The sequence below is a fragment of the Mustelus asterias genome, unplaced genomic scaffold (assembly GCF_964213995.1).
Source record: "Mustelus asterias unplaced genomic scaffold, sMusAst1.hap1.1 HAP1_SCAFFOLD_2711, whole genome shotgun sequence".
NCBI lineage: Eukaryota > Metazoa > Chordata > Chondrichthyes > Carcharhiniformes > Triakidae > Mustelus > Mustelus asterias.
Window position 1 is genome coordinate 12,341 of NW_027592656.1, and position 26,274 is coordinate 38,614.

General features: G+C 51.8%; 1 protein-coding gene across 1 annotated transcript; it reads left to right on the plus strand.

The window, feature by feature from the left end:
* Positions 1-19,267: 19,267 nt before the first annotated feature.
* LOC144489952 (LRRN4 C-terminal-like protein) lies at positions 19,268-25,927 on the plus strand. The gene is made up of 2 exons (XM_078207779.1): positions 19,268-19,565; positions 23,611-25,927. Exon 2 carries the CDS (start codon positions 23,616-23,618, stop codon positions 24,483-24,485), a length of 870 nt encoding a protein of 289 aa, XP_078063905.1. The 5' UTR covers positions 19,268-19,565; positions 23,611-23,615; the 3' UTR covers positions 24,486-25,927.
* Positions 25,928-26,274: the final 347 nt, after the last annotated feature.

Below are 26,274 nucleotides of genomic sequence, written 5' to 3' on the forward strand. Positions count from 1 at the left end.
GCACACTCACGCACACACATTCGTGTACATGCACACACTCACACACACACTCGTGTACGCACACACACTTGTGCACACACTCATGCACACACACTCGTGTACGCACACACTCGCGCACACACTCACGCACACACACTCGTGTACCCACATACACTCGCGCACACACTCATGCACACACACACTCGTGTACGCACACACACTCGCGCGTGCACACTCACGCACACACACTCGTGTACGCACACACACACACTCACGCACACACACTCGTGCACACACTCACGCACACACACTCATGCACACACACTCGTGCACACACTCACGCACACACACTCATGCACACACACTCGTGTACGCACAAACACTCGTGTGTGCACACACACACGTGTACGCACACACACTCACGCACACACTCGCACACACACTCGTGCACACACTCGCACACACACTCATGCGCACACACTCGTGTACGCACACACACTCGCGCACACACTCATGCACACACACACTCGTACGCACACACACTCGCGCGCGAACACTCACGCACACACACTCGTGTACGTGCACACACACACACACTCGTGTACGCACACACACTTGTGCACACACTCATGCACACACTCTCATGTACGCACACACACTCGTGCACACACTCATGCACACACACTCGTGTACCCACATACACTCGTGCACACACTCATGCACACACACACTCGCGCGCGCACACTCACGCACACACACTCGTGTATGCACACACACTCGCGCACACACTCGCGCACACACACTCGTGCACACACTCACGCACACACACTCATGCACACACACTCGTGTATGCACACACACTTGTGTATGCACACACACACGTGTACGCACACACTCGCGCACACACACACACTCGTGCACACACTCGCACACACACTCACGCACACACACTCGTGTACGCACACACACTCACGCACACACTCATGCACACACACACTCGTGTACGCACACACACTCGCGCGCGAACACTCACGCACACACACTCGCATACGTGCACACACTCACACACACTCGTGTACGCACACACACTTGTGCACACACTCACGCACACACACTCATGTACGCACACACACTCGCGCACACACTCACGCACACACTCGTGTACGCATGCACATGCACTCACACACACACACTTGCGCACACACACACACGCGTGTGCACACACACTCACGCACACACACTCGCGCACGTTTGCTCACATACACACTCGTGTACACACACACTTGCACATGCGTGCACACACACACACACGCACAGAAACATGCGTGCACACACAAACACGCGCACACACACGTGCGCACGTTTACACACATACACACTCTTGTACGCACACACGTGCACACGCACACTCTCACATGCGCGCACACACACGCGCGCACACACACTCGTGCACGTTTGCGCATATACACACTCGTATACACACACATGCACGCACGTGTACACACACACTTGCACGCACGTGCACTCACTCACACACTCTCATGACGACGCGCACACACACTCATGAACACACACTTGCACGCGCGTGCACACACACACACACACTCGTGCTCACACACTGGCACACTTGCACACACACTCGCGCGCGCACACACACACTCACACCCCCATGTGCAAGCTCATGTTTGCATGTACACACGCACACACTCTCACACTTCCATGCCCTTGCACACGTACAGACACTTGTACACACACACCAGCATCCCGCCTGTTGGTGACTGATTTGCTGCCACTGGAGTCAGCCCGTCAACAACGGGGAGACGGGTTCTTCCCGGGGGAAGGAGAGGGGGGAGTGGGGGTGGATTCTGTCTCTCACCACCCCCCCCTCGCCCCTGCCCATGCTGCAGCGGGTTTGGAAGGGCCAGCAGGGGGGTTTGGGTGATGGGCAGAGCAGCCAGATACTGGGAAGTGGCTCTGACACAATTCTTTCGGGTGAAGTGGAGGGAGATTTCCTTTGTTTCCACATTCCGCAGCAAATTCCACTCTCTCCATCTGTCTCTCAGGAAACAGGAATGTCAGTTTTGGCTCGTGGCTCTCACTGCCTGCGGAAGTGTTGCCTTTATAAGGAAAACGTTCTGATACACCATCAAAAACTCCCTCTCTCTCTCTCCCTCTCTGTCTCCGTCTCTGTCTCCGTCTCTCTCTGTCTCTCTCTCTGTCCCTCTCTCTCTGTCTCTCTCTCTCTGTCTCTGTCCCTCTGTCCTCTCTGCCTCTCTCTGTCTCTCTCTCGCTCTCTCTCTCTGTTTCTCTGTCTCTCTCTCGCTCTCTCTCTCTGCCCCTCTCTCTGTCTCTCTAGCTGTCCCTCTCTCTCTGTCTCTCCCTCTGTCCTCTCTGCCTCTCTCTGTCTCTCTCTCGCACTCTCTCTCTGTTTCTTTGTCTCTCTCTCTCTCTTTCCATGTCTCTCTCTCTCTGTCTCTCTCTGTCTCTCTCTCTCTGTCTCTCTCTCTGCCCCTCTCTCTGTCTCTCTATCTGTCCCTCTCTCTCTGTCTCTCCCTCTGTCCTCTCTGCCTCTCTCTGTCTATCTCTCGCACTCTCTCTCTGTTTCTTTGTCTCTCTCTCTCTCTTTCCATGTCTCTCTCTGTCTCTCTCTCTCTGTCTCTCTCTCTCTGTCTCCCTCTCTCTGTCTCCCTCTCTCTGTCTCCCTCTCTCTGTCTCTCTCTGTCTCCCTCTCTCTGTCTCTCTCCATGTCTCTCTGTCTCTGTCTGTTTTTCTCCCTATCCCTCTCTCTCCCTCTCTGTCTCTCTCTCTGCCTGTCTGTCTGTCTCTTTCTGTCTCTCTGTCTCTCTCTCTGTTTCTCTGTCTCTCTCTCTGTCTCTCATTCTCTGTCTCTCTCTCTCTTTCTCTGTCTCTCTCTCTCTCTTTCTCTGTCTCTCTCTCTGTCTCTCATTCTCTGTCTTTCTCTCTGATTCTCTCTCTCTCTGAATCTCTCCCTCTGTCTCTTTCTCTCTCTGTCTCTCTCTCTCTCTCTCTGTCTCTCTCTCTCTCACTCTCTGTGTACAATGGGGCAGAAAGCCAGCAGATTCCTGGATGGGAGAGGTGTCACATTCGCCAACACTCAAACCGCCCACCCCACCCGCCGTCACTCCCCACTTAACTGCTGATTCACCGGGAGAACACAACATTTACACTAAAAAAGGGAAAGAGTTGAGATTCCGACAGAGCCTTTCCCTGAGTGAGTCTGACTGTGAGCTAATGGAACGTTGAAAAGTGTGTCTCTGACTGAACAATGCGAGTCATTGAGTTGTTCAGTGCAACCGTGGACACAGAGAGTTAGAGTCATCGTTGTTGAGGTTTATAGCATGAAAACAGGCCCTTCGGCCCAACTTGTCCATGCCGCCCAGTTTTTAACCACCAAAATGTTCTTTTATTCATTCCTGGGACACGGCCATCGCTGGCTGGGCCAGCATTTATTGCCCATCCCTAGTTGCCCTTGGAGGGCAGTTGAGAGTCAACCACATTGGCAGTGGGCTCTGGAGTCACATGTAGGCCAGACCAGGGTAAGGACGGCAGATTTCCTTCCTGATGCGCTATCAATTCGGCAAAAGACTACTTGTGCGCCAATACAACTGCAGACTTTTATTCATTACAGAACCAGGAGCACATCCCAACAGGTAACCGACCCGAACTGAACAAGGGGGAGGGAAATAGCCACCTTTATATGAGGTGACAAGGGGAGGAGCCGGCCGGGGATGTGTCCAGGCGTGACTAACACACAACGGTGGTCCAGGCAGGACAAAGGCACAACTGTAGTCCACCACACTTCCCAAAAGGACATTAGTGAAGCAGAGGTTTACAGCATGGAAACAGGTCCTTTAGCCCAACTTGCCCAGTTTTTAACCACTAAGCTCATCCCAATTGCCCGCGTTTGGCCCATATCCCTCGATACCCATCGTACCCATGTAACTGTCTAAATGCTTTTTAAAAGACAAAATTGTACCCGCCTCTACTACAGCCTCTGGCAGCTCGTTCCAGACACTCACCACCCTCTGTGTGAAAAAAATTGCCCCTCTGGACACTTTTGTATCTCTCCCCTCTCACCTTAAAACCTACGCCCTCTAGTTTTAGACTCCCCGACCTTTGGGAAAAGATCTTGACTATCTAGCTGATCTGTGCCCCTCATTATTTTATAGACCTCTATAAGATCACCCCTCAGCCTCCTATGCTCCAGAGAAAAAAGTCCCAGTCTATCCAGCCTCTCCTTACAACTGCTGCCTCACAGCGCCAGGGACCCGGGTTCGATTCCCGGCTTGGGTCACTGTCTGTGCGGAGTTTGCACATTCTCCTCGTGTCTGCGTGGGTTTCCTCCGGGTGCTCCGGTTTCCTCCCACACTCCAAAGATGTGCGGGTTAGGGTGGATTGGCCAGGCTAAATTGCCATTTAGTGTCAGGGGGACTGGCTAGGGTAAATATGTGGAGTTACGGGGATAGGGACTGGGTGGGATTGTGGTCGGTGCAGACTCGATGGGCCGAATGGCCTCCTTCTGCACTGTTGGGATTCTATGATTCTATGAACTCAAACCATCAAGTCCTGATCCGAGTAAATCTTTTTTGCGCTCTTTCTAGTTTAATAATATCCTTTCTCACAAACACACAGGAGCTGGGAGCAGGAGTAGACCATTCGGCCCCTCCAGCCTGCTACCCCATTCAATAAGATCATGACTGCTCTGACTGCAGCCTAAACTCTCTCTTTCCTCTCCTCCCCCCCACCCCCCCCCCACAACTCTCGACCCCCTGCGGTCGATCAGCAATCTCTCCAACTCAGCCTGGAATATATCCAATGCCCCCTCCCAGCCCCCACTGCTCTCTGGGGGAGGGGGGAAAATTTCAGAGACTGACCTTTCCCCCCCCCTCCGCTCCAAGAGAAGAAATTCCTCCTCATATCCACCTTCAATGGGAGAGAGAGAGACCCCCTCCTGGATCATAGAATAGAAACCCTACAGTGCAGAAGGAGGCCATTCGGCCCATCGCGTCTGCACCGACCACAATCCCACCCAGACACTATTCCCGCAACCCCCACATATTTACCCCGCTAATCCCCCTGACACTAAGGGACAATTTGGCATAGCCAATCCACCTAACCCGCACATCTTTGGACACTAAGGGGCAATTTAGCATGGCCAATCCACCTAACCCGCACATCTTTGGACACTAAGGGGCAATTTAGCCTGACCAATCCACCCAAACTGTACATTTTTGGACACTAAGGGACAATTTAGCATGACCAATCCACCCAAACTGCACATTTTTGGACACTAAGGGACAATTTAGCCTGACCAATCCACCCAAACTGTACATCTTTGGACACTAAGGGGCAATTTAGCATGACCAATCCACCCAGACTGTACATTTTTGGACACTAAGGGACAATTTAGCACGGCCAATCCACCTAACCCGCACATCTTTGGACACTAAGGGGCAATTTAGCATGGCCAATCCACCTAACCCGCACATCTTTGGACACTAAGGGGCAATTTAGCATGGCCAATCCACCCAAACTGTACATCTTTGGACACTAAGGGGCAATTTAGCATAGCCAATCCACCCAAACTGTACATCTTTGGACACTAAGGGGCAATTTAGCATGGCCAATCCACCTAACCCGCACATCTTTGGACACTAAGGGGCAATTTAGCACGGCCAATCCCCCTAACCTACACATCTTTGGACACTAAGGGTAATTTAGCACGGCCAATCCACCTAACCTGCACATCTTTGGATACTAAGGGGCAATTTAACATGGCCAATCCATCCAAACTGCACATCTTTGGACACTAAGGGGCAATTTAGCATGGCCAATCCACCTAGCCCGCACATCTTTAGACACTAAGGGGCAATTTAGCATGTGTGTGAAACAATTGCCCCTCTGGACCCTTTTGTAACTCTCCCCTCTCACCTTGCCCTCTAGAATCTTAGAAACTTAGAAACCCTACAGCACAGAGAGAGGCCATTCGGCCCATCGAGTCTGCACCGACCACAATCCCACCCAGGCCCTACCCCCATATCCCTACATATTTACCCACTAATCCCTCTAACCTACGCATCCCAGGACACTAAGGGCAATTTTATCATGGCCAATCAACCTAACCCGCACATCTTTGGACTGTGGGAGGAAACCGGAGCACCCGGAGGAAACCCACGCAGACACGGGGAGAACGTGCAGACTCCACACAGACAGTGACCCAAGCCGGGAATCGAACCCGGGTCCCTGGCGCTGTGAGGCAGCAGCGCTAACCCACTGTGCTAAGGTGTGTGCCTCAACCGTCTCACTTGGCAGCGCATTCCAGGCCCCCACCACCCTCTGTGTAAATAAAACTTCCCCCCACACATCTCCACTGAACCTTTCCCCTCTTATCTTGAACTTGTGCCCCCCCCCCCCCCCTTGTAATTGTCATTTCCGCCCTGGGAAAAAGCTTCCAACTGTTCACCCTATCTGTGCCCCTCATAATTTGATCAACTACGATGAGGTTGTCCCTCAGCCTCTGTCTTTCCAGGGAGAACAATCCCAGTTTATCCAATCGGAAATCATGGATGTAAATTATAGATCGTTGAGGTCCCGGCACACTTCCCTGCAGCTCTCCACGACTTACATCCTGCCAACCTCAAACTGACTGCAGACTCTGTTTTCTGTTGACTATCCATTCCTCTCTCTGTGCCCCACCCCCCCCCCCCCCCCCCTCCACTCGCCCTATCCCATGAGTTTGATTTTGAACAGAAATTGGACTCAGATTCACCCGACCAGATGGTTAGATTAACAACCATGGAACACAGCGGATTCGCGATAAACATCAGTGGTTGCCAAGAATTCTTCAGCTGTGGGAAGGGTTGCACATGCAAACAGCCTTTAACAGAGCCAGGGCAAACAACCCAACTCAACTCAACACCACTTGTACATCATCGCTGGTGGATAAGGAACCAGACCTCACACGTATATCGGAGCCAAATTATATAATTTGATTATGGGGGAATGTTTCACAGTAAACATCAGGAATTGTGTACGACGGGAGTGAACGGGAAGGGGTTTGGGATTGTGTACAGTGGGAGTGAACGGGAAGGGGTTTGGGATTGTGTACAGTGGGAGTGAACGGGAAGGGGTTTGGGTCCATTGGGGTTGTGTACAGTGGGAGTGAACGGGAAGGGGTTTGGGATTGTGAACAGTGGGAGTGAACGGGAAGGGGTTTGGGTCCATTGGGATTGTGTACAGTGGGAGTGAATGGGAAGGGGATTGGGATTGTGTACAGTGGAAGTGAACGGGAAGGGGATTGGGATTGGGATTGCGTACAGTGGGAGTGAACGGGAAGGGGATTGGGATTGGAATTGTGTACAGTGGGAGTATACGGTAAAAGGAATGGGATTGTGTACAGTGGGCGTGAATGGGAAGGGGTTTGTGATTGGGATTGTGTACAGTGGGAGTGAATGGGAAGGGGATTGGGATTGTGTACAGTGGGAGTGAACGGGAAGGGGGGGTTGGGATTGGAATTGTGTACAGTGGGTGTATACAGTAAAAGGATTGGGATTGTGTACAGTGGGAGTGAATGGGAAGGGGTTGGGGATTGGGATTGTGTACAGTGGGAGTGAACGGGAAGGGGTTTGGGATTGTGTACAGTGGGAGTGAACAGGAAGGGGGTTGGGATTGGAATTGTGTACAGTGGGTGTATACAGTAAAAGGATTGGGATTGTGTACAAAGGGAGTGAATGGGAAGGGGTTGGGGATTGGGATTGTGTACAGTGGGAGTGAACGGGAAGGGGTTGGGGATTGTGTACAGTGGGAGTGAACGGGAAGGGGTTTGGGTCCATTGGGATTGTGTACAGGTGGGAGTGAATGGGAAGGGATTTGGGTCCATTGGGATTGTGTACAGTGGGAGTGAATGGGAAGGGGATTGGGATTGTGTACAGTGGGACTGAATGGGAAGGGGATTGGGATTGTGTACAGTGGGAGTGAACGGGAAGGGGTTTGGGTCCATTGTGATTGTGTACAGTGGGGGTGAACGGGAAGGGGATTGGGATTGGAATTGTGTACAGTGGGAGTGAATGGGAAGGGGTTTGGGATTGGGATTGCTTACAGTGGGAGTGAACAGGAAGGGGTTTGGGATTGGGATTGTGCACAGTGGGAGTGTATGGTAAAAGGATTGGGATTGTGCACAGTGGGAGTGAACGGGAAGGAGTTTGGGATTGTATACAGTGGGAGTGAACGGGAAGGAGATTGGGATTGTGTAGAGTGGGAGTGAACTGGAAGGAGTTTGGGATTGGGATTGTGTAGAGTGGGAGTGAACGGGAAGGGGTTTGTGATTGGGATTGTGGACAGTGTGGAGTGAACGGGAAGGGGTTTGGGATTGGGATTGTGTACAGTGGGAGTGAACGGGAAGGGGTTTGGGATTGTCGACAGTGGAAGTGAGTTTCTTTTCCGGATTTGCACCCTGCTGGACAAACACTGTGAACTATTGGAGGACGTCACAGGTTGATAGAAGATTGAGAGGGGGGAATGGCCTCCTTCCGCATTGTAACCCGTCGCTGTGAGTCCTGAATTCGAGGTTCACCAAGATTGTCTGGAATAGGGAATTCCGAATCTAGTCACAGTGGATATGGGATGGGAATGTCCGCACACACTGAATCCCAGAGAGTTGATGCGAAAGGTTCTTCAAGCAGCGAGTGAATCGAAATGTTCAACATCACAATTATTGGTCAAATTTGTTACCCAACCCTAATTGCCCCTTGCGAAGGTGCTGGGTGAGCCACGTGTAGTGTAGGTACAGCCACTGTGCTGTTAGGGAGGGAGTTCCGGGATTTTGACCCCAGTCACAGTGAAGGAACGGCCGACATATTTCCAAGTCGGGATGGTGAGTGGCTCGGAGGGGGGAACTCGCAGGTGGGGGTGTTCCCCATGTGTCTGCTGCCCCCCTTGTCCTTCTAGATGGTTGAGGTTGCGGATTTGGAAGGTGCTGTTGAGGGAGTCTTGTTGAGTTCATAGAATCCCTACAGCACAGAAGGAGGCCATTCGGCCCATCGAGTCTGCACCAACAACAATCCCACCCAGACCCTATCCCTGTAACATCATGTATTTACCCTGCTAATCCCCCTGACACGAAGAGGTAATTTAGAATGGCCAATCCACCTAACCCGAACATCTTTGGACACGAAGGGGCAATTTAGCATGGCCAATCCATCTAACCAACACATCTTTGGACACTAAGGAGCAATTTAGCATGGCCAATCCACCTAACCCGTACATCTTTGAACACTAAGGGGCAATTTAGCATGGCCAATCCACCCAATCTACACATCTTTGGACACTAAGGGGCAATTTAGCATGGCCAATCCACCTAACCTACGCATCTTTGGACACTAACGGGCAATTTAGCATGGCCAATCCACCTAACCTACGCATCTTTGGACACTAAGGGGCAATTTAGCACGGCCAATCCACCTAACCTACGCATCTTTGGACACTAAGGGGCAATTTAGCATGGCCAATCCACCTAACCTACGCATCTTTGGACACTAAGGGGCAATTTAGCACGGCCAATCCACCTAACCTACGCATCTTTGGACACTAAGGGGCAATTTAGCATGGCCAATCCACCTAACCTACGCACCTTTGGACACTAAGGGGCAATTTATCATGGCCAATCCACCTAACCAACACACCTTTGGACAGTAAGGGGCAATTTAGCATGGCCAATCCACCCAACCTACACATCTTTGGACACTAAGGGGCAATTTAGCATGGCCAATCCACCTAACCTAAACATATTTGGACACTAAGGGGCAATTTATCATGGCCAATCCACCTAACCAGTACGTCTTTGAACACTAAGGGGCAATTTAGCATGGCCAATCCACCTAACCTATGCATCTTTGGACACTAAGGGGCAATTTAGCATGGCCAATCCACCTAACCCGTACATCTTTGAAAACTAAGGGGCAATTTAGCATGGCCAATCCACCCAATCTACACATCTTTGGACACGAAGGGGCAATTTAGCATGGCCAATCCACCCAATCTACACATCTTTGGACACGAAGGGGCAATTTAGCATGGCCAATCCACCTAACCTGCACATCTTTGAACACTAAGGGCAATTTAGCATGGCCAATCCAACAAACCTAGGCATCTTTGGACACTAAGGGGCAATTTAGCATGGCCAATCCACCTAAACCGCACATCTTTAAACACTAAGGGGCAATTTAGAATGGCCAATCCACCTAACCTGCACATCTTTGGTCACTAAGGGGCAATTTAGCATGGCCAATCCACCTAACCCGCACATCTTTAAACACTAAGGGGCAATTTAGCATGGCCAATCCACCTAACCTGCACATCTTTAAACACTAAGGGGCAATTTAGAATGGCCAATCCACCTAACCTGCACATCTTTGGTCACTAAGGGGCAATTTAGCATGGCCAATCCACCTAACCCGCACATCTTTGAACACTAAGGGGCAATTTAGCATGGCCAATCCACCCAACCTACACATCTTTGAACACTAAGGGGCAATTTAGCATGGCCAATCTACCTAACCTACGCATCTTTGGACTCTAAGGGGCAATTTAGCATGGCCAATCCACCTAACCCGTACATCTTTGAACACTAAGGGGCAATTTAGCATGGCCAATCCACCTAACCTACGCATCTTTGGACACTAAGGGGCAATTTAGCATGGCCAATCCACCTAACCCGCACATCTTTGGACACTAAGGGGCAATTTAGCATGGCCAATCCACCTAACCTGCACATCTTTGGACACTAAGGGACAATTTAGCATGGCCAATCCACCTAACCCACACATCTTTGGACACTAAGGGGCAATTTAGCATGGCCAATCCACCTAACCCGCACATCTTTGGACACTAAGGGGCAATTTAGCATGGCCAATCCACCTAACCTGCACATCTTTGGACACTAAGGGGCAATTTAGCATGGACAATTCAGCCCATCTTTCGGACTGTGGGAGGAAACCGGAGCACCCGGAGGAAACCCACGCAGACACGGGGGGGGAGAACGTGCAGACTCCGCACAGACAGTGACCCAAGCCGGGAATCGAACCCGGGGATCCCTGGCGCAGTGAGGCGGCTGTGCTAACCGCACTGTGCCCACCGTGCCGGGCACCTTGTAGATGGTCCACACGGCTGCCTGTATGCCTCAGCGGTGGTGGAGGCGGGGTGGGGGGAGCGGGGTGGTGATGTTGGATGCTGAATGTATCACAGCCCGGTTACGGAGGGAGTATTCAGTGGCAGAATGCGCTGATTAATGGTCCTGCAATGCCGAGGAACTTACAAGTTCAGAGCGATTAAGCAGCAAAGTGGTGGTGGTGGTGGGTCGGGGGGGGAGGAGAGAGAGTTGGGGAGTGGAATCCTGGCTAGGGTGGATTAAATCTGAACAACAAGACCTTTGATCAAGGCGCAGGTTGTGTCACTCCATACCAGGCATTGCTGCCTGATTTCGAACCACAGGATGCTCTCTGAATGTTTCTCAAGGTTGCAGTTGATGACAGATTTGTCCAGAGATGGTAATCTTACCAACAGTCATCGTCGACGTGGTCCCCCACCTCTCCCTGAGAAGCGTCTCCCCTGTTCCAACTTGTTGCACTGAGGAATGGAACAGAGAGAGAGAGGGAGCCAGACGTTAACCTTTCACCCAGTCTCCTCTCTCAACCCCTTCCCCCCATCAGAGACTACCCAATCCTCACCCACCTCACAGCCGCTGGAGGAGGCCACTCAGCCCCTCTCTCCCCCAGCCTGTTACACAGGAACAGGAGGAGGCCATTCAGCCCCTCTCTCCCCAGCCTGTTACACAGGAACAGGAGGAGGCCATTCAGCCCCTCTCTCCTTGAGCCTGTTACACAGGAACAGGAGGAGGCCATTCAGCCCCTCTCTCCCCAGCCTGTTACACAGGAACAGGAGGAGGCCATTCAGCCCCTCTCTCCTTGAGCCTGTTACACAGGAACAGGAGGAGGCCATTCAGCCCCTCTATCCTTGAGCCTGTTACACAGGAACAGGAGGAGGCCATTCAGCCCCTCTCTCCTTGAGCCTGTTACACAGGAACAGGAGGACGCCATTCAGCCGCTCTTCTCGAATCTGTTACACAGGAACAGGAGGGGGCCATTCAGCCCCTCTCCCGCAGCCTGTTACGTAGGAACAGGAGGAGGCCATTCAGCCCCTCTCTCTCCTCGAGTCTGTTACACAGGCACAGGAGGAGGCCATTCAGCCCCTCTCTCCTCGAGTCTGTTACACAGGGATAGGAGGAGGCCATTCAGCCCCTCTCTCCCTCGAGCCTGTTAGACAGGAACAGGAGGAAGCCATTCAGCCCCTCTCTCCTCCAGCCTGTTACACAGGAACAGGAGGAGGCCATTCAGCCCCTCTCTCCTCGAGTCTGTTACACAGGGATAGGAGGAGACCATTCAGCCCCTCTCTCCTCAAGTCTGTTACACAGGGAGAGGAGGAGGCCATTCAGCCCCTCTCTCCTCCAGCCTGTTACACTGGACCAAGAGGAAGCCACACACCCCACCAGAGGAAGTAGTTTTGCTCTATCAACCCTATCCAATCCTCTAATCATCTTAAACCCCCCTCGATTAGATCCCTCCCTCGATCTCCCACACTTGAGGGAACACCAGTCTCATCTGAGTGACCTGTGGAGCTTGGGTTTCAGGTCTGTACTCATATAGTCACATCCTGAGGGCAGTTAGACACCTACGTCAGACTCCTATTTGTTGACTGCAGCTCAGCCTTCAACACCATTATTCCCACGAAACTCATCTCCAAACTCCATGGCCTGGGCCTCGGCTCATCCCTCTGTGACTGGATCCTGAACTTCCTAACTCACAGACCACAATCCGTAAGGATAGGCAACAACACCTCCCCCACGATCATCCTCAACACCAGTGCCCCACAAGGCTGTGTTCTCAGCCCCCTACTATACTCCTTATTCACCTATCACTGTGCGGCCAAATTCCCCTCCAACTCGATTTTCAAGTTTGCTGACGACACCACCGTAGTGGGTCGGATCTCAAACAATGACGAGACAGAGTACAGGAATGAGATAGAGAATCTGGTGAACTGGTGCGGCAACAATAATCTCTCCCTCAATGTCAACTAAACAAAGGAGATAGTCATCGACTTCAGGAAGCGTAAAGGAGAACATGCCCCTGTCTACATCAACGGGGACGAAGTAGAAAGGGTCGAGAGCTTCAGGTTTTTAGGTGTCCAGATCACCAACAACCTGTCCTGGTCCCCCCCATGCCGACACTATAGTTAAGAAAGCCCCACCAACGCCTCTACTTTCTCAGAAGACTAAGGAAATTTGGCATGTCAGCTACGACTCTCACCAACTTTTATAGACACACCATAGAAAGCATTCTTTCTGGTTGTATCACAGCTTGGTATGGGGCTCCTGCTCTGCCCAAAAGGTTGTGAATGTAGCCCAATCCATCACGCAAACCAGCCTCCCATCCATTAACTCTGTCTACACTTCCCACTGCCTCGGCAAAGCAGCCAGCATAATTAAGGGCCCCACGCACCCCGGACATTCTCTCTTCCACCTTCTTCCGTCAGGAAAAAGATACAAAAGTCTGAGGTCACATACCGACCGACTCAAGAACAGCTTCTTCCCTGCTGCTGTCAGACTTTTGAATGGACCTACCTCGCACTAAGTTGATCTTTCTCTACACCCTAGCTATGACTGTAACACTACATCCTGCACTCTCTCCTTTCCTTCTCTATGAACGGTATGCTTTGTCGGTATAGCGCGCAAGAAACAATACTTTTCACTGTATGTTAATACATGTGACAATAATAAATCAAATCAAATCTAATCTAATCAGTAAGTTCAGACTGAGGTAAAGGAGATATCAAAAGCTGTCTGAATGTTGAATGACTCAGAGGAAGGTGGCAAGATGTCCCAATTTGTGGATTGTGTGTGTTTTGACTGCCTGTTACTTGCCGAGTCTGTCCAATATCCGTGACCCCATATGGATAGGAGACAAGATTTTTCATGAGGGTTGGTCGCGTACATGTTTGTTTGTCAGGTAATGACTCACTGATTTCACAAACTTCCCGGGGCCACACTAACCGACAGCCCAACTGATACAGAGAGACCCTTCACCAGGGTCAGTGCTGAGGGAGTGCCGCACTGTGGGAGGGTCAGTGCTGAGGGAGCGCCGCACTGTGGGAGGGTCAGTGCTGAGGGAGCGCCGCACTGTGGGAGGGTCAGTGCTGAGGGAGCGCCGCACTGTGGGAGGGTCAGTGCTGAGGGAGCGCCGCACTGTGGGAGGGTCAGTGCTGAGGGAGCTCCGCACTGTGGGAGGGTCAGTGCCGAGGGAGCGCCGCACTGTGGGAGGGTCAGTGCTGAGGGAGCGCCGCACTGTGGGAGAGTCAGTGCTGAGGGAGCGCCGCACTGTGGGAGAGTCAGTGCTCAGGGAGCGCCGCACTATGGGAGGGTCAGTGCTGAGGGAGCGCCGCACTGTGGGAGAGTCAGTGCTGAGGGGGCACCGCACTGTGGGAGGGTCAGTGCTGAGGGAGCGCCGCACTGTCTACCACCAAGCAGGCTCCGGCCTACCCAGCTCCATTGGCCCCTGGGACAGATGGTCAATCCCTGTGGGAAGATCCATCCAGTAACGATAACATTAGCTATTTCCTATCCAGCTCCAACAGGAGGGGAAGCCCAGAGAAGGTTGAAAGGCAGTGGGGAGAGTGGGAAGGTTTGCGATCAAATGTCTTTCTTGTCCAAACCCCCAGACGCCTCTGGGAGGCGTCTTCAGAGAGGGGCAGGTCACATCGGCCTGTCACTTTGAGCAAATAATCTCCAGCAGGCTACATTTCTGGATGACCACAAGCTGTTCCTTGGCCCTGGTTGAGTCCAGAGGGATTCTGTGTAAACAATGTGTCCTGCCAGGCGAATCCGAGAAACTCAACTCCCTCCCTGGCGTGCTGTTGCCCGTTTATAATCCAAGCAAAGGCCAGGCCCCGGGCCTGCCCGAGAGAGATAAGAAGTTGACTGAGCGACGGAATCTAGGCGGGGTGGGGGGCTCGATTCGCACCCGAGGGAGAGAATCTTCCTTCGGTGAGACCCAACATCCTTTGCATTTTCAAGATGGACGCCGCCTGTCAGGTGACTCCTGGCAGCCATTTTCAGCTGGGCATTGATGGCAGGACATCTTGCTCGCATGGCGGCATGAGCGTGGAAGAAATCTGGGACTTGGGCACAATCGCAAGGGGACTTCAGAGGGTCAATGGGGCGTCCACCATTCCCCCTCACCCTTCCCACGCCCAGATTAGGGCAGGTTTGAATTAACAATGGACGCTTATTGGAGGCTCCAGAGGTGGCGATGGCCCAGTGGTATTATCGCTGGACTATTAATCCCCAAACACACCTAATGTTCTGGGGGGACCCGGGTTCGAATCCCGCCACGGCAGATGGTGGAATTTGAATTCAATAAAAAATATCTGGAATTAAGAATCTACTGATGACCCATTGTCGGAAAAACCCATCTGGTTCCCTTTAGGGAAGGAAATCTGCCGTCCTTACCCGGTCTGGCCTACATGTGACTCCAGAGCCTGGCAATGTGGTTGACTCTCAACTGCCCTCCAAGGGCATTAGGATGGGCAGTAGTTGCTGGCCAATGTCCCAGGAATGAATAACAAGTTGATGCCTTGTGACCCAGGAACATTCATAGTTTTAGGATGAGTAACTGACCTCCTGACTCCCCCAAAGCCTGTCCACCATCTACAAGGCACAAGTCAGGAGTGTGATGGAACACTCCCCACTTGCCTGGATGGGTGCGGCTCCAACAACACTCAAGAAGCTTGACACCATCCAGGACAAAGCAGCCCCGCTCGATCGACACGCTAACCACAAACACTCACTCCCTCCACCCCCGACGCACAGTGACAGCCGTGTGGACCATCTACAAGATGCCCCACAGTGACTCACCAAGGCTCCTTCAACAGCCCCTTCCAAACCCACCACCTCTACCATCTAGAAGGACAAGGGGGGGGGGCAGCAGACACATGGGGAACACCCCCACCTGCAAGTTCCCCCCTCCGAGCCACTCACCATCCCGACTTGGAAATATATTGGCTGTTCCTTCACTGTTGCTGGGAGGAATCATTACTGGTTTGATAGAATTGTTGTCAGTGCAGGCTCGATGGGCTGAATGGCCTCCTGTAGGGATTCTATAAGTCTATGACTCCTCTGTCAACTGTTGTCAAAGTCAGCCACTCTCACCAACTTTTACAGATGCCCCATAGAAAGCATTCTTTCTGGTTGTATCACAGCTTGGTATGGGGCTCCTGCTCTGCCCAAGACCACAAGGAACTACAAAAGGTCGTGAATGTAGCCCAATCCATCACGCAAACCAGCCTCCCATCCATTGACTCTGTCTACACTTCCCGCTGCCTCGGGAAAAGCAGCGCATAATCAAGGACCCCACGCACCCCGGACATTCTCTCTTCCACTTTCTTCCGTCGGGAAAAAGATACAAAAGTCTGAGCTCACGTACCAACCAACTCAAGAACAGCTTCTTCCCTGCTGCTGTCAGACTTTGGAATGGACCTACCTTATAGAATCATAGAATCCCTGCAGTACAGAAAGAGGCCATTTGGCCCATCGAGTCTGCACCGACCGCAATCCCACCCCAGGCCCTATCCTCGTAACCCTACATATTTACACTGCTAATCCCCCGACACTAAGGGACAATTTAGCATGGCCAATCTACCTAACCTGCACATCTTTGGATTGTGGGAGGAAACCCGAGCACCCGGAGGAAACCCACGCAGACACGGGGAGAACGTGCAGACTCCGCACAGACAGTGACCCAAGTCGGGAATCGAACCCGGGTCCCTGGCGCTGTGAGGCAGCAGTGCTAACCCACTGTGCCACCCCTTGCATTAAGTTGATCTTTCTCTACACCCGAGCTGTGACTGTAACACTACATTCTGCACTTTCTCCTTTCCTTCTCTATGAACGGTATGCTTTGTCTGTATAGCACGCAAGAACATAGAACATAGAACAGTACAGCACAGAACAGGCCCTTCGGCCCACGGTGTTGTGCCGAGCTTTATCTGAAACCAAGATCAAGCTATCCCACTCCCTATCATCCTGGTGTGCTCCATGTGCCTATCCAATAACCGCTTAAATGTTCCTAAAGTGTCTGACTCCACTATCACTGCAGGCAGTCCATTCCACACCCCAACCACTCTCTGAGTAAAGAACCTACCTCTGATATCCTTCCTATATCTCCCACCACGAACCCTATAGTTATGCCCCCTTGTAATAGCTCCATCCACCCGAGGAAATAGTCTTTGAACGTTCACTCTATCTATCCCTTTCATCATTTTATATACCTCTATTAAGTCTCCCCTCAGCCTCCTCCGCTCCAGAGAGAACAGCCCCAGCTCCCTCAACCTTTCCTCATAAGACCTACCCTCCAAACCAGGCAGCATCCTGGTAAATCTCCTCTGCACCCTTTCCAGCGCTTCCACATCCTTCTTATAGTGAGGTGACCAGAACTGCACACAATATTCCAAATGTGGTCTCACCAAGGTCCTGTACAGTTGCAGCATAACCCCACGGCTCTTAAACTCCAACCCCCTGTTAATAAAAGCTAACACACTATAGGCCTTCTTCACAGCTCTATCCACTTGAGTGGCAACCTTTAGAGATCTGTGGATATGGACCCCAAGATCTCTCTGTTCCTCCACAGTCTTCAGAACCCTACCTTTGACCCTGTAATCCACATTTAAATTAGTCCTACCAAAATGAATCACCTCACATTTATCAGGGTTAAACTCCATTTGCCATTTTTCAGCCCAGCTTTGCATCCTATCTATGTCTCTATTGCAGCCTACAACAGCCCTCCACCTCATCCACTACTCCACCAATCTTGGTGTCATCAGCAAATTTACTGATCCACCCTTCAGCCCCCTCCTCTAAGTCATTAATAAAAATCACAAAGAGCAGAGGACCAAGCACTGATCCCTGTGGCACTCCGCTAGCAACCTGCCTCCAATCTGAAAATTTTCCATCCACCACCACCCTCTGTCTTCGATCAGACAGCCAGTTACCTATCCAATCGGCCAACTTTCCCTCTATCCCACACCTCCTCACTTCCATCATCAGCCGACCATGGGGGACCTTATCAAACGCCTTACTAAAATCCATGTATATGACATCAACTGCCCTACCTTCATCAACACACTTAGTTACCTCCTCAAAAAATTCAATCAAATTTGTGAGGCACGACTTGCCCTTCACGAATCCGTGCTGACTATCCCGGATTAATCCGCATCTTTCTAAATGGTCGTAAATCCCATCCCTAAGGACCTTTTCCATCAATTTACCAACCACCGAAGTAAGACTAACCAGTCTATAATTACCAGGGTCATTTCTATTCCCTTTCTTAAACAGAGGAACAACATTCGCCACTCTCCAGTCCTCTGGCACCATCCCCGTGGACAGCGAGGACCCAAAGATCAAAGCCAAAGGCAAGGCTCTGCAATCTCATCCCTTGCCTCCCAAAGAATCCTAGGATACATTTCATCAGGCCCAGGGGACTTATCGACCTTCAGTTTATTCAAAACTGCCAGGACAACCTCCCTCCGAACATCTATTTCCTCCAGCCTATTAGCCTGTAACACCTTCTCTTCCTCAAAAACAATACTTTTCACTGTATCCCAATACAATATCAAATCAAATCAAATCCTTCTCCCTATGTACTCTATGAACGGTATGCTTTGTCTGTACAGCGCGCAAGAAACAACACTTTTCACTGTATCCCAATATATGAGGTTAGAAACAGGTAGGAGAGAGAGAGACAGAGAGAGGTTAAAATCGAGGAACCCAGTAAGGGGATAAAATAGGTATTCCTTAAAAGCCTTTTTGTCCGATCGAGGTGTCCCAGGATAGCTGAATGTTTGGGAAGCAGTGCTGCCTGAGGTACGTACACCCAGCTGAAATATAAGCCGTGTTTCTCACAAACTGTGTTGGGTCTTTTTTTTTGGACGGATAAAATAGATCTCTTTCCAAAGTCCGAGGGCGAGTGAAGAACAGATGTGTTCCACTGACTTAACACTCAGCAAGAATTTCCATTCAGTAGATTGGCTGATCCCTCCCGCAGTTTTGAGTTCCCTCTCTTCCATCCCCTCCTCCCTCCTCCCCCACCACCTTCAGGTTTACGTCTTGCCAGGAAGTTGATGTCAGGGCTTTGGACTGTTATATAAACTGGGAGGGAGAGACAGCGAGAGAGACAGAGAGCGAAGGGAGAGAGAGAGAGAGAGAGAGAGACGGAAGAAAGAAGTTCGGAAGAGGGGAACGAGAGAGAGAGAGACGGAAGAAAGAAGTTTGGAAGAGGGGAACGAGAGAGAGAGAGAGGCAGAAGAAAGAAGTTTGGAAGAGGGGAACGAGAGAGAGAGAGAGACAGAAGAAAGAAGTTCGGAAGAGGGGAACGAGAGAGAGAGGGAGAGAGACACACTCAGTTCTGTAGCAATCCAGCTATCCAGGAGAAAGGATTGAGTTTCCCCCTGCAACTCCACGAAAAGTAAGTTTCCTTCTGTCCATCATTGTTTTGATCTGATTTGAGTTATTGTTGTCACATGTATTGGGATACAATGAAAAGTATTGTTTCTTGCGCGCCATACAGACAAAGCATACCGTTCATAGAGAAGGAAAGGAGAGGGTGCAGAATGTAGTGTTACAGTCACAGCTAGGGTGTAGAGAAAGATCAACTTAATGCGAGGTAGGTCCATTCGAAAGTCTGACGGCAGCAGGGAAGAAGCTGCTCTTGAAATCTCGAGAATCGGGAGCAGTCGCTCTCGGAGAGAGAGCTTTGTGTTGTTATCGCAACGCTGAAAACATCCCCAAACCCGCTCTCTCGCGATTTGGCCACTTCTGCAACCATAGAATCTTAAGCTCATACAGAAACAGGAGGCCAATTCAGCCCACTCTTCCCGTGCTAGCCCTCTGAAAGACCGATCCAATCAGTCCCACTTTTAAGTTTATAGTTTGGTTTGTTAGCGTCGCAAGTAAGCTGACATTAACACCGCGATGAAGTTACTGTGGAAATTCCCCCAGCCGCCACATTCCGGCGCCTGTTCGGGTTACACTGAGGGCGGCAGGGTTGGCACAGTGGGGTTAGCACTGCCGCCTCACGGCGCCATGGACCCGGGTTCGATTCCCGGCTTGGGTCACTGTCTGTGCGGAGTTTGCACATTCTCCCCGTGTCTGCATGGGTTTCCTCCGGGTGCTCCGGTTTCCTCCCACAGTCCCGAAAGACGTGCTGGTTAGGGTGCTAAATTCTCCCTCAGTGTAACCCAAACAGGCGCCGGAGTGTGGGCGACTGGGGGATTTTCACAATAACTTCATTGCACTGTTAATGTCAGCCTTACTTGTGACACTAATAGACAAACATTAAACACTGAGGGAGAATTTAGCACCCGAACCAGCACGTCTTTCGGACTGTGGGAGGAAACCGGAGCACCCGGAAGAAACCCACGCAGACACGGGGAGAACGTGCAGACTCCGCACAGACAGTGACCCAAACCGGGAATCGAACCCGGGTCCCTGGCGCTGTGAGGCAGCAGTACTAACTCCCGTGCCGCCTCCCCCACTCAAACAAACTCCTTCCAACCCTCCTCCCTATCACAGCAGACCAATCACACTGTAGCACAACCCAGCAGGAGGCCATTCGACCCACCCTTTCTGTGCTAGCTCTTTGGAAGATTTATCCAATTATTCCCCCTCCCCCTCGCTCTTTGCCCCACAGCCCTGCAAATCTCACCTTTTCCAGTATTTCCCCCCTTCGGAAAGTTCCTGTTGAATCTGCTTCCACCGCCCTTTCAGGCTGCGCCTTCCAGATCACAACAACTCACAAAAAAACATTCTCCTCATCTCCCCCTCTGGTTCTTTCCCCGATTACCTTCAATCTGTGTGTCCCTCTCCCTCTGGTTACCCACCCTCCTGACACTGGAAACACTTTCTCCTGATTCACTCTCATCCAAACCCTTCCTGATTCTGAACGCCTCGATTCAATCTCCCCCTTAACCTTCTCCGCTCCCAGGGGAACCATCCCAGCTTCTCGAGTGAGGTGGGGATGGCAGGCCAGGGAAGGGTAGATGGGGGAAGAGAGCTGGAGTGGGTGGGTGAGTGCTGGAGATGAGGATTTGAGTATAGGGATAGGGATGTTTTGCTGCAATTGTATAGGGCGTTGGTGAGGCCACATCTGGAGTATTGTGTGTAGTTTTGGTGTCCTTATCTGAGGAAGGATGTCCTTGCTATAGAGGGAGTGCAGCGAAGGTTTACCAGGCTGATTCCTGGGGTGGCAGGTCTGTCATATGAGGAGAGACTAAGTCTGTTAGGATTATATTCACTGGAGTTTAGAAGAGTGAGAGGGGATCTCATAGAAACTTATAAAATTCTAACAGGGTTAGACAGGGTAGATTCAGAAAGAATGTTCCCGATGGTGGGGGGAGTCCAGAACTAGGGGTCATAGTTTGAGGATAAGGGGGTAAACCTTTTAGGACTGAGGTGAGGAGAAATTTCTTCACCCAGAGAGTGGTGGAATTCACTCCCACAGAAAGTAGTTGAGGCCAAAACGTTGTGTGATTTCAGGAAGAAATTAGATATCGTTCTTGGGGCTAAAGGGATCGAGGGATATGAGGGGGAAAGGTCATCAGGATATTGAATTCGATGATCAGCCATGATCAGAATGGGGCAGTACGGTAGCACAGTGGTTACCACTGCCGCCTCACAGCGCCAGGGACCCGGGTTCGAATCCCGGCTCGGGTCACTGTCTGTGCGGAGTCTGCACGTTTTCCTCGTGTCTGCGTGGGTTTCCTCCGGGTGCTCCGGTTTCCTCCCACAGATCAAAGATGTGCGGGTTAGGTGGATTGGCTATGCTAAATTGTCCCTTAGTGTCCAAAGAAGTGTAGGTTAGGTGGATTGGCCATGCTAAATTGTCCCTTAGTGTCCAAAGATGTGCAGGTTAAGTGGATTGGCCATGCTAAATTGCCCCTTAGTGTCCAAAGATAGAACATAGAACATAGAACAGTACAGCACAGAACAGGCCCTTCGGCCCACGGTGTTGTGCCGATCTTTATCTGAAACCAAGATCAAGCTATCCCACTCCCTATCATCCTGGTGTGCTCCATGTGCCTATCCAATAACCGCTTAAATGTTCCTAAAGTGTCTGACTCCACTATCACTGCAGGCAGTCCATTCCACACCCCAACCACTCTCTGAGTAAAGAACCTACCTCTGATATCCTTCCTATATCTCCCACCACGAACCCTATAGTTATGCCCCCTTGTAATAGCTCCATCCACCCGAGGAAATAGTCTTTGAACGTTCACTCTATCTATCCCCTTCATCATTTTATAAACCTCTATTAAGTCTCCCCTCAGCCTCCTCCGCTCCAGAGAGAACAGCCCTAGCTCCCTCAACCTTTCCTCATAAGACTGACCCTCCAAACCAGGCAGCATCCTGGTAAATCTCCTCTGCACTCTTTCCAGCGCTTCCACATCCTTCTTATCGTGAGGTGACCAGAACTGCACACAATATTCCAAATGTGGTCTCACCAAGGTCCTGTACAGTTGCAGCATAACCCCACGGCTCTTAAACTCCAACCCCCTGTTAATAAAAGCTAACACACTATAGGCCTTCTTCATAGCTCTATCCACTTGAGTGGCAACCTTTAGAGATCTGTGGATATGGACCCCAAGATCTCTCTGTTCCTCCACAGTCTTCAGAACCCTACCTTTGACCCTGTAATCCACATTTAAATTCGTCCTACCAAAATGAATCACTGCACATTTATCAGGGTTAAACTCCATTTGCCATTTTTCAGCCCAGCTTTGCATCCTATCTATGTCTCTTTGCAGTCTACAACAGCCCTCCACCTCATCCACTACTCCACCAATCTTGGTGTCATCAGCAAATTTACTGATCCACCCTTCAGCCCCCTCCTCTAAGTCATTAATAAAAATCACAAAGAGCAGAGGACCAAGCACTGATCCCTGTGGCACTCCGCTAGCAACTGCCTCCAATCCGAAAATTTTCCATCCACCACCACCCTCTGTCTTCGATCAGATAGCCAGTTACCTATCCAATCGGCCAACTTTCTCTCTATCCCACACCTCCTCACTTTCATCATAAGCCGACCATGGGGGACCTTATCAAAGGCCTTACTAAAATCCATGTATATGACATCAACTGTGTTGCGTTGGTTGAGTGGATTGGCCGTGCTAAATTGCCCCTTAGTGTCGAAAGATGTGTAGGTTAGGTGGATTGGCCATGCTAAATTGCCCCTTAGTGTTCAAAGATGTGTAGGTTAGGTTGATTGGCCGTGCTAAATTGCCCCTTAGTGTCAGGGGGACTAGCTAGGGTAAATGCATGGGGATAGGGCCTGGGTGGGATTGTGGTCGGTGCAGACTCGATGGGCTGAATGGCCTCCTTCTGCACTGTCGGGATTCTGTGATTCTGTGAAAATGAATGGGGGAGCAGGCTCGAAGGGCCGAATGGCCTCCTCCTGCTTCTAGTTGCTATGTTTCGCTGACACTGGTTGACCTTGTTGCTCTGTTCCCGCGCAGGAGTCATGCCGATGGACTCCCTCGCCCTTTGTGCCTTGCTCGTGGCCCTCAGCGCCCTCCGCTGGGGGGAGGTGGGTGCCGCCCCTCCGGGTAACGGCCTCCAGGACCGGCCAGGAAGGGCACAGGACGATCCCGAGGTTCTCCTGAGCCTGCGGAAGAGAGACGCGGTGACCCGCGGCTACAACCACATCGAATTCTTCGACGCAGATTACGACGACGAATATGAGGAACCGACAAGCCAATCGGTGGTGCCGGGGCCCATGGTCCGATGCGGCTACGACCCTTGCGCCCACCTGCAGGTTCCCTGCCTTGAGCTTCAGAGGGCCACCTCCTGCCTCTGCCCTGGTGTCTCCGGGGAGGAAGTGGTCCCCGAACCGCCCAGGCTCTGGGAGGTCACCGGGGTGAGCGACACCTCCGCCAGCGTCAACTGGTGCGCCCCCCCCTCGGCGGTGGGCAGCTACCGCCTGGTCTACGGGCCCCTGGGCACCGCCGGGGTCAACACCAGCACCCAGCCCCTCTCCGACCGCTCCCGCCTCTTCACCCTGGAGGGCCTGAGCCCTGGCACCGGCTACCTGGTGTGTGCCGTGGCCTCCAACCGGGCGGGGGACAGCCGGCTGGGGGAGGGGGAGTGGGAGGTGGAGAGGGATGCCCCGCCCGGCTATGGGCCCTGTGCCATTTTCACCACCACCTCCGCCCGCGCCCACACCCTCTACATCACCCTGGCCGTTCTCCTCCTCCTCCTCGCCCTGGCCCTCGCCCTCATCCTCCTCAGGTACCTCACCCTCAGGCGGCGCAGGGCGGCCACTCCGGAACCTTCCATCGGGCTGCAGAACCCCACCTACGAAGAGGACAAAGGCGGCAAGCCCCAAGCCTGAGGCAACAGCCCCCCCTCCCTCCCCCCCAACCCCAGGACAGGCCCGAGGGGGGGGGGCCTTGTTCCCCAAGAGGGGCCTAGTTCCCCAAAGGGCAGATTTATCCTCCCTGAACTCATTCCTGGGACATGGGCATCGCTGGCTGGACCAGCATTTATTGCCCATCCCTAGTTGCCCCTTGGAGGGCGGTTAAGAGTCAACCACATTGGCTGTGACTCTGGAGTCACATGTAGGCCAGACCGGGGTAAGGACGGCAGATTTCCTTCCCTAAAGGGAACCAGATGGGTTTTTCCGACAATGGGTCATCAGTAGATTCTTAATCCCAGATATTTTTTTATTGAATTCAATTTCCACCGTCTGCCGTGGCGGTATTCGAACCCCCCACGCCCCTCACATTGTCATCTCCAACCCGCCCTTCATCTCAAACTCAGCCAGAAAAACCGGACGGTACAGAACTGGAAGCGAAGGTGCACAGACTGTCTCCTCGGGGTCATCGGAGAACATCTCCTTGCCAAGTGTTAATCTACTCAGAGTAAATAATTGTACCGCCTTCTCTTACTCCCATCCAGTAGAGAGAGAGTGTGTGAGAGAGTGAGAGAGAGTGTGTGTGAGAGAGAGTGTGTGTGTGAGAGAGAGAGAGTGTGTGTGTGTGAGGGTGTGTGTGTGAGAGAGAGTGTGTGTGTGTGTGAGAGGGAGTGCGATAGAGTGTGTGAGAGAGTGTGTGTGTGAGAGGGAGTGTGTGTGTGTGTGAGAGAGTGTGTGTGTGTGAGAGAGAGAGCGTGTGAGAGAGAGAGCGTGTGTGAGAGAGACAGTGTGTGTGTGTGAGTGTGTGTGTGAGAGGGAGGGTGTGTGTGTGAGAGAGAGAGTGTGTGTGTGTGAGAGAGAGTGTGTGAGAGAGAGAGTGTGTGTGTGAGAGAGAGAGCGTGTGTGAGAGAGAGAGTGTGTGAGAGAGTGTGTGTGTGAGAGAGAGTGTGTGTGTGAGAGAGTGTGTGAGAGAGTGTGTGTGTGTGAGAGAGAGAGCGTGTGTGAGAGAGAGAGTGTGTGAGAGAGTGTGTGTGTGAGAGAGAGTGTGTGTGTGAGAGAGTGTGTGAGAGAGTGTGTGTGTGAGAGGGAGTGTGATAGAGTGTGAGAGAGAGAGTGTGTGTGAGAGAGTGTGAGAGAGAGAGTGTGTGTGAGAGAGTGTGAGAGAGAGTGTGTGTGAGAGAGTGTGTGAGAGAGGGTGTGTGTGTGAGAGAGAGTGTGAGAGAGAGAGTGTGTGTGAGAGAGTGTGAGAGAGAGTGTGTGAGAGAGAGTGTGTGTGTGAGAGAGAGTGTGTGAGAGAGAGTGTGGTTTATTGTGCAATTTCCTCAGGGATTATTTTTTGTAAGGCTGCTTTGTAAATATAATAATGGGTCTGTGATTATAAAACTGGAACACACTATTGATGCACATATTGAATGTTAATAAAGTATAATTTTATCTGAATCTGTCTCTCCGTTAATTATTTTACAGCTAAAACCCAGACTCTCAGCGTTGACAAAATAAAAATGTCTTCAATGCTGATTTTCATCCGCTGTGGAGCCCCACAGTGCGGCGCTCTCTCAGCACTGACCCTCCCACAGTGCGGCGCTCTCTCAGCACTGACCCTCCCACAGTGCGGCGCTCCCTCAGCACTGACCCTCCCACAGTGCGGCGCTCCCTCAGCACTGACCCTCCCCACAGTGCGGTGCTCCCTCAGCACTGACCCTCCCACAGTGCGGCGCTCCCTCAGCACTGACCCTCCCCACAGTGCAGCGCTCCCTCAGCACTGACC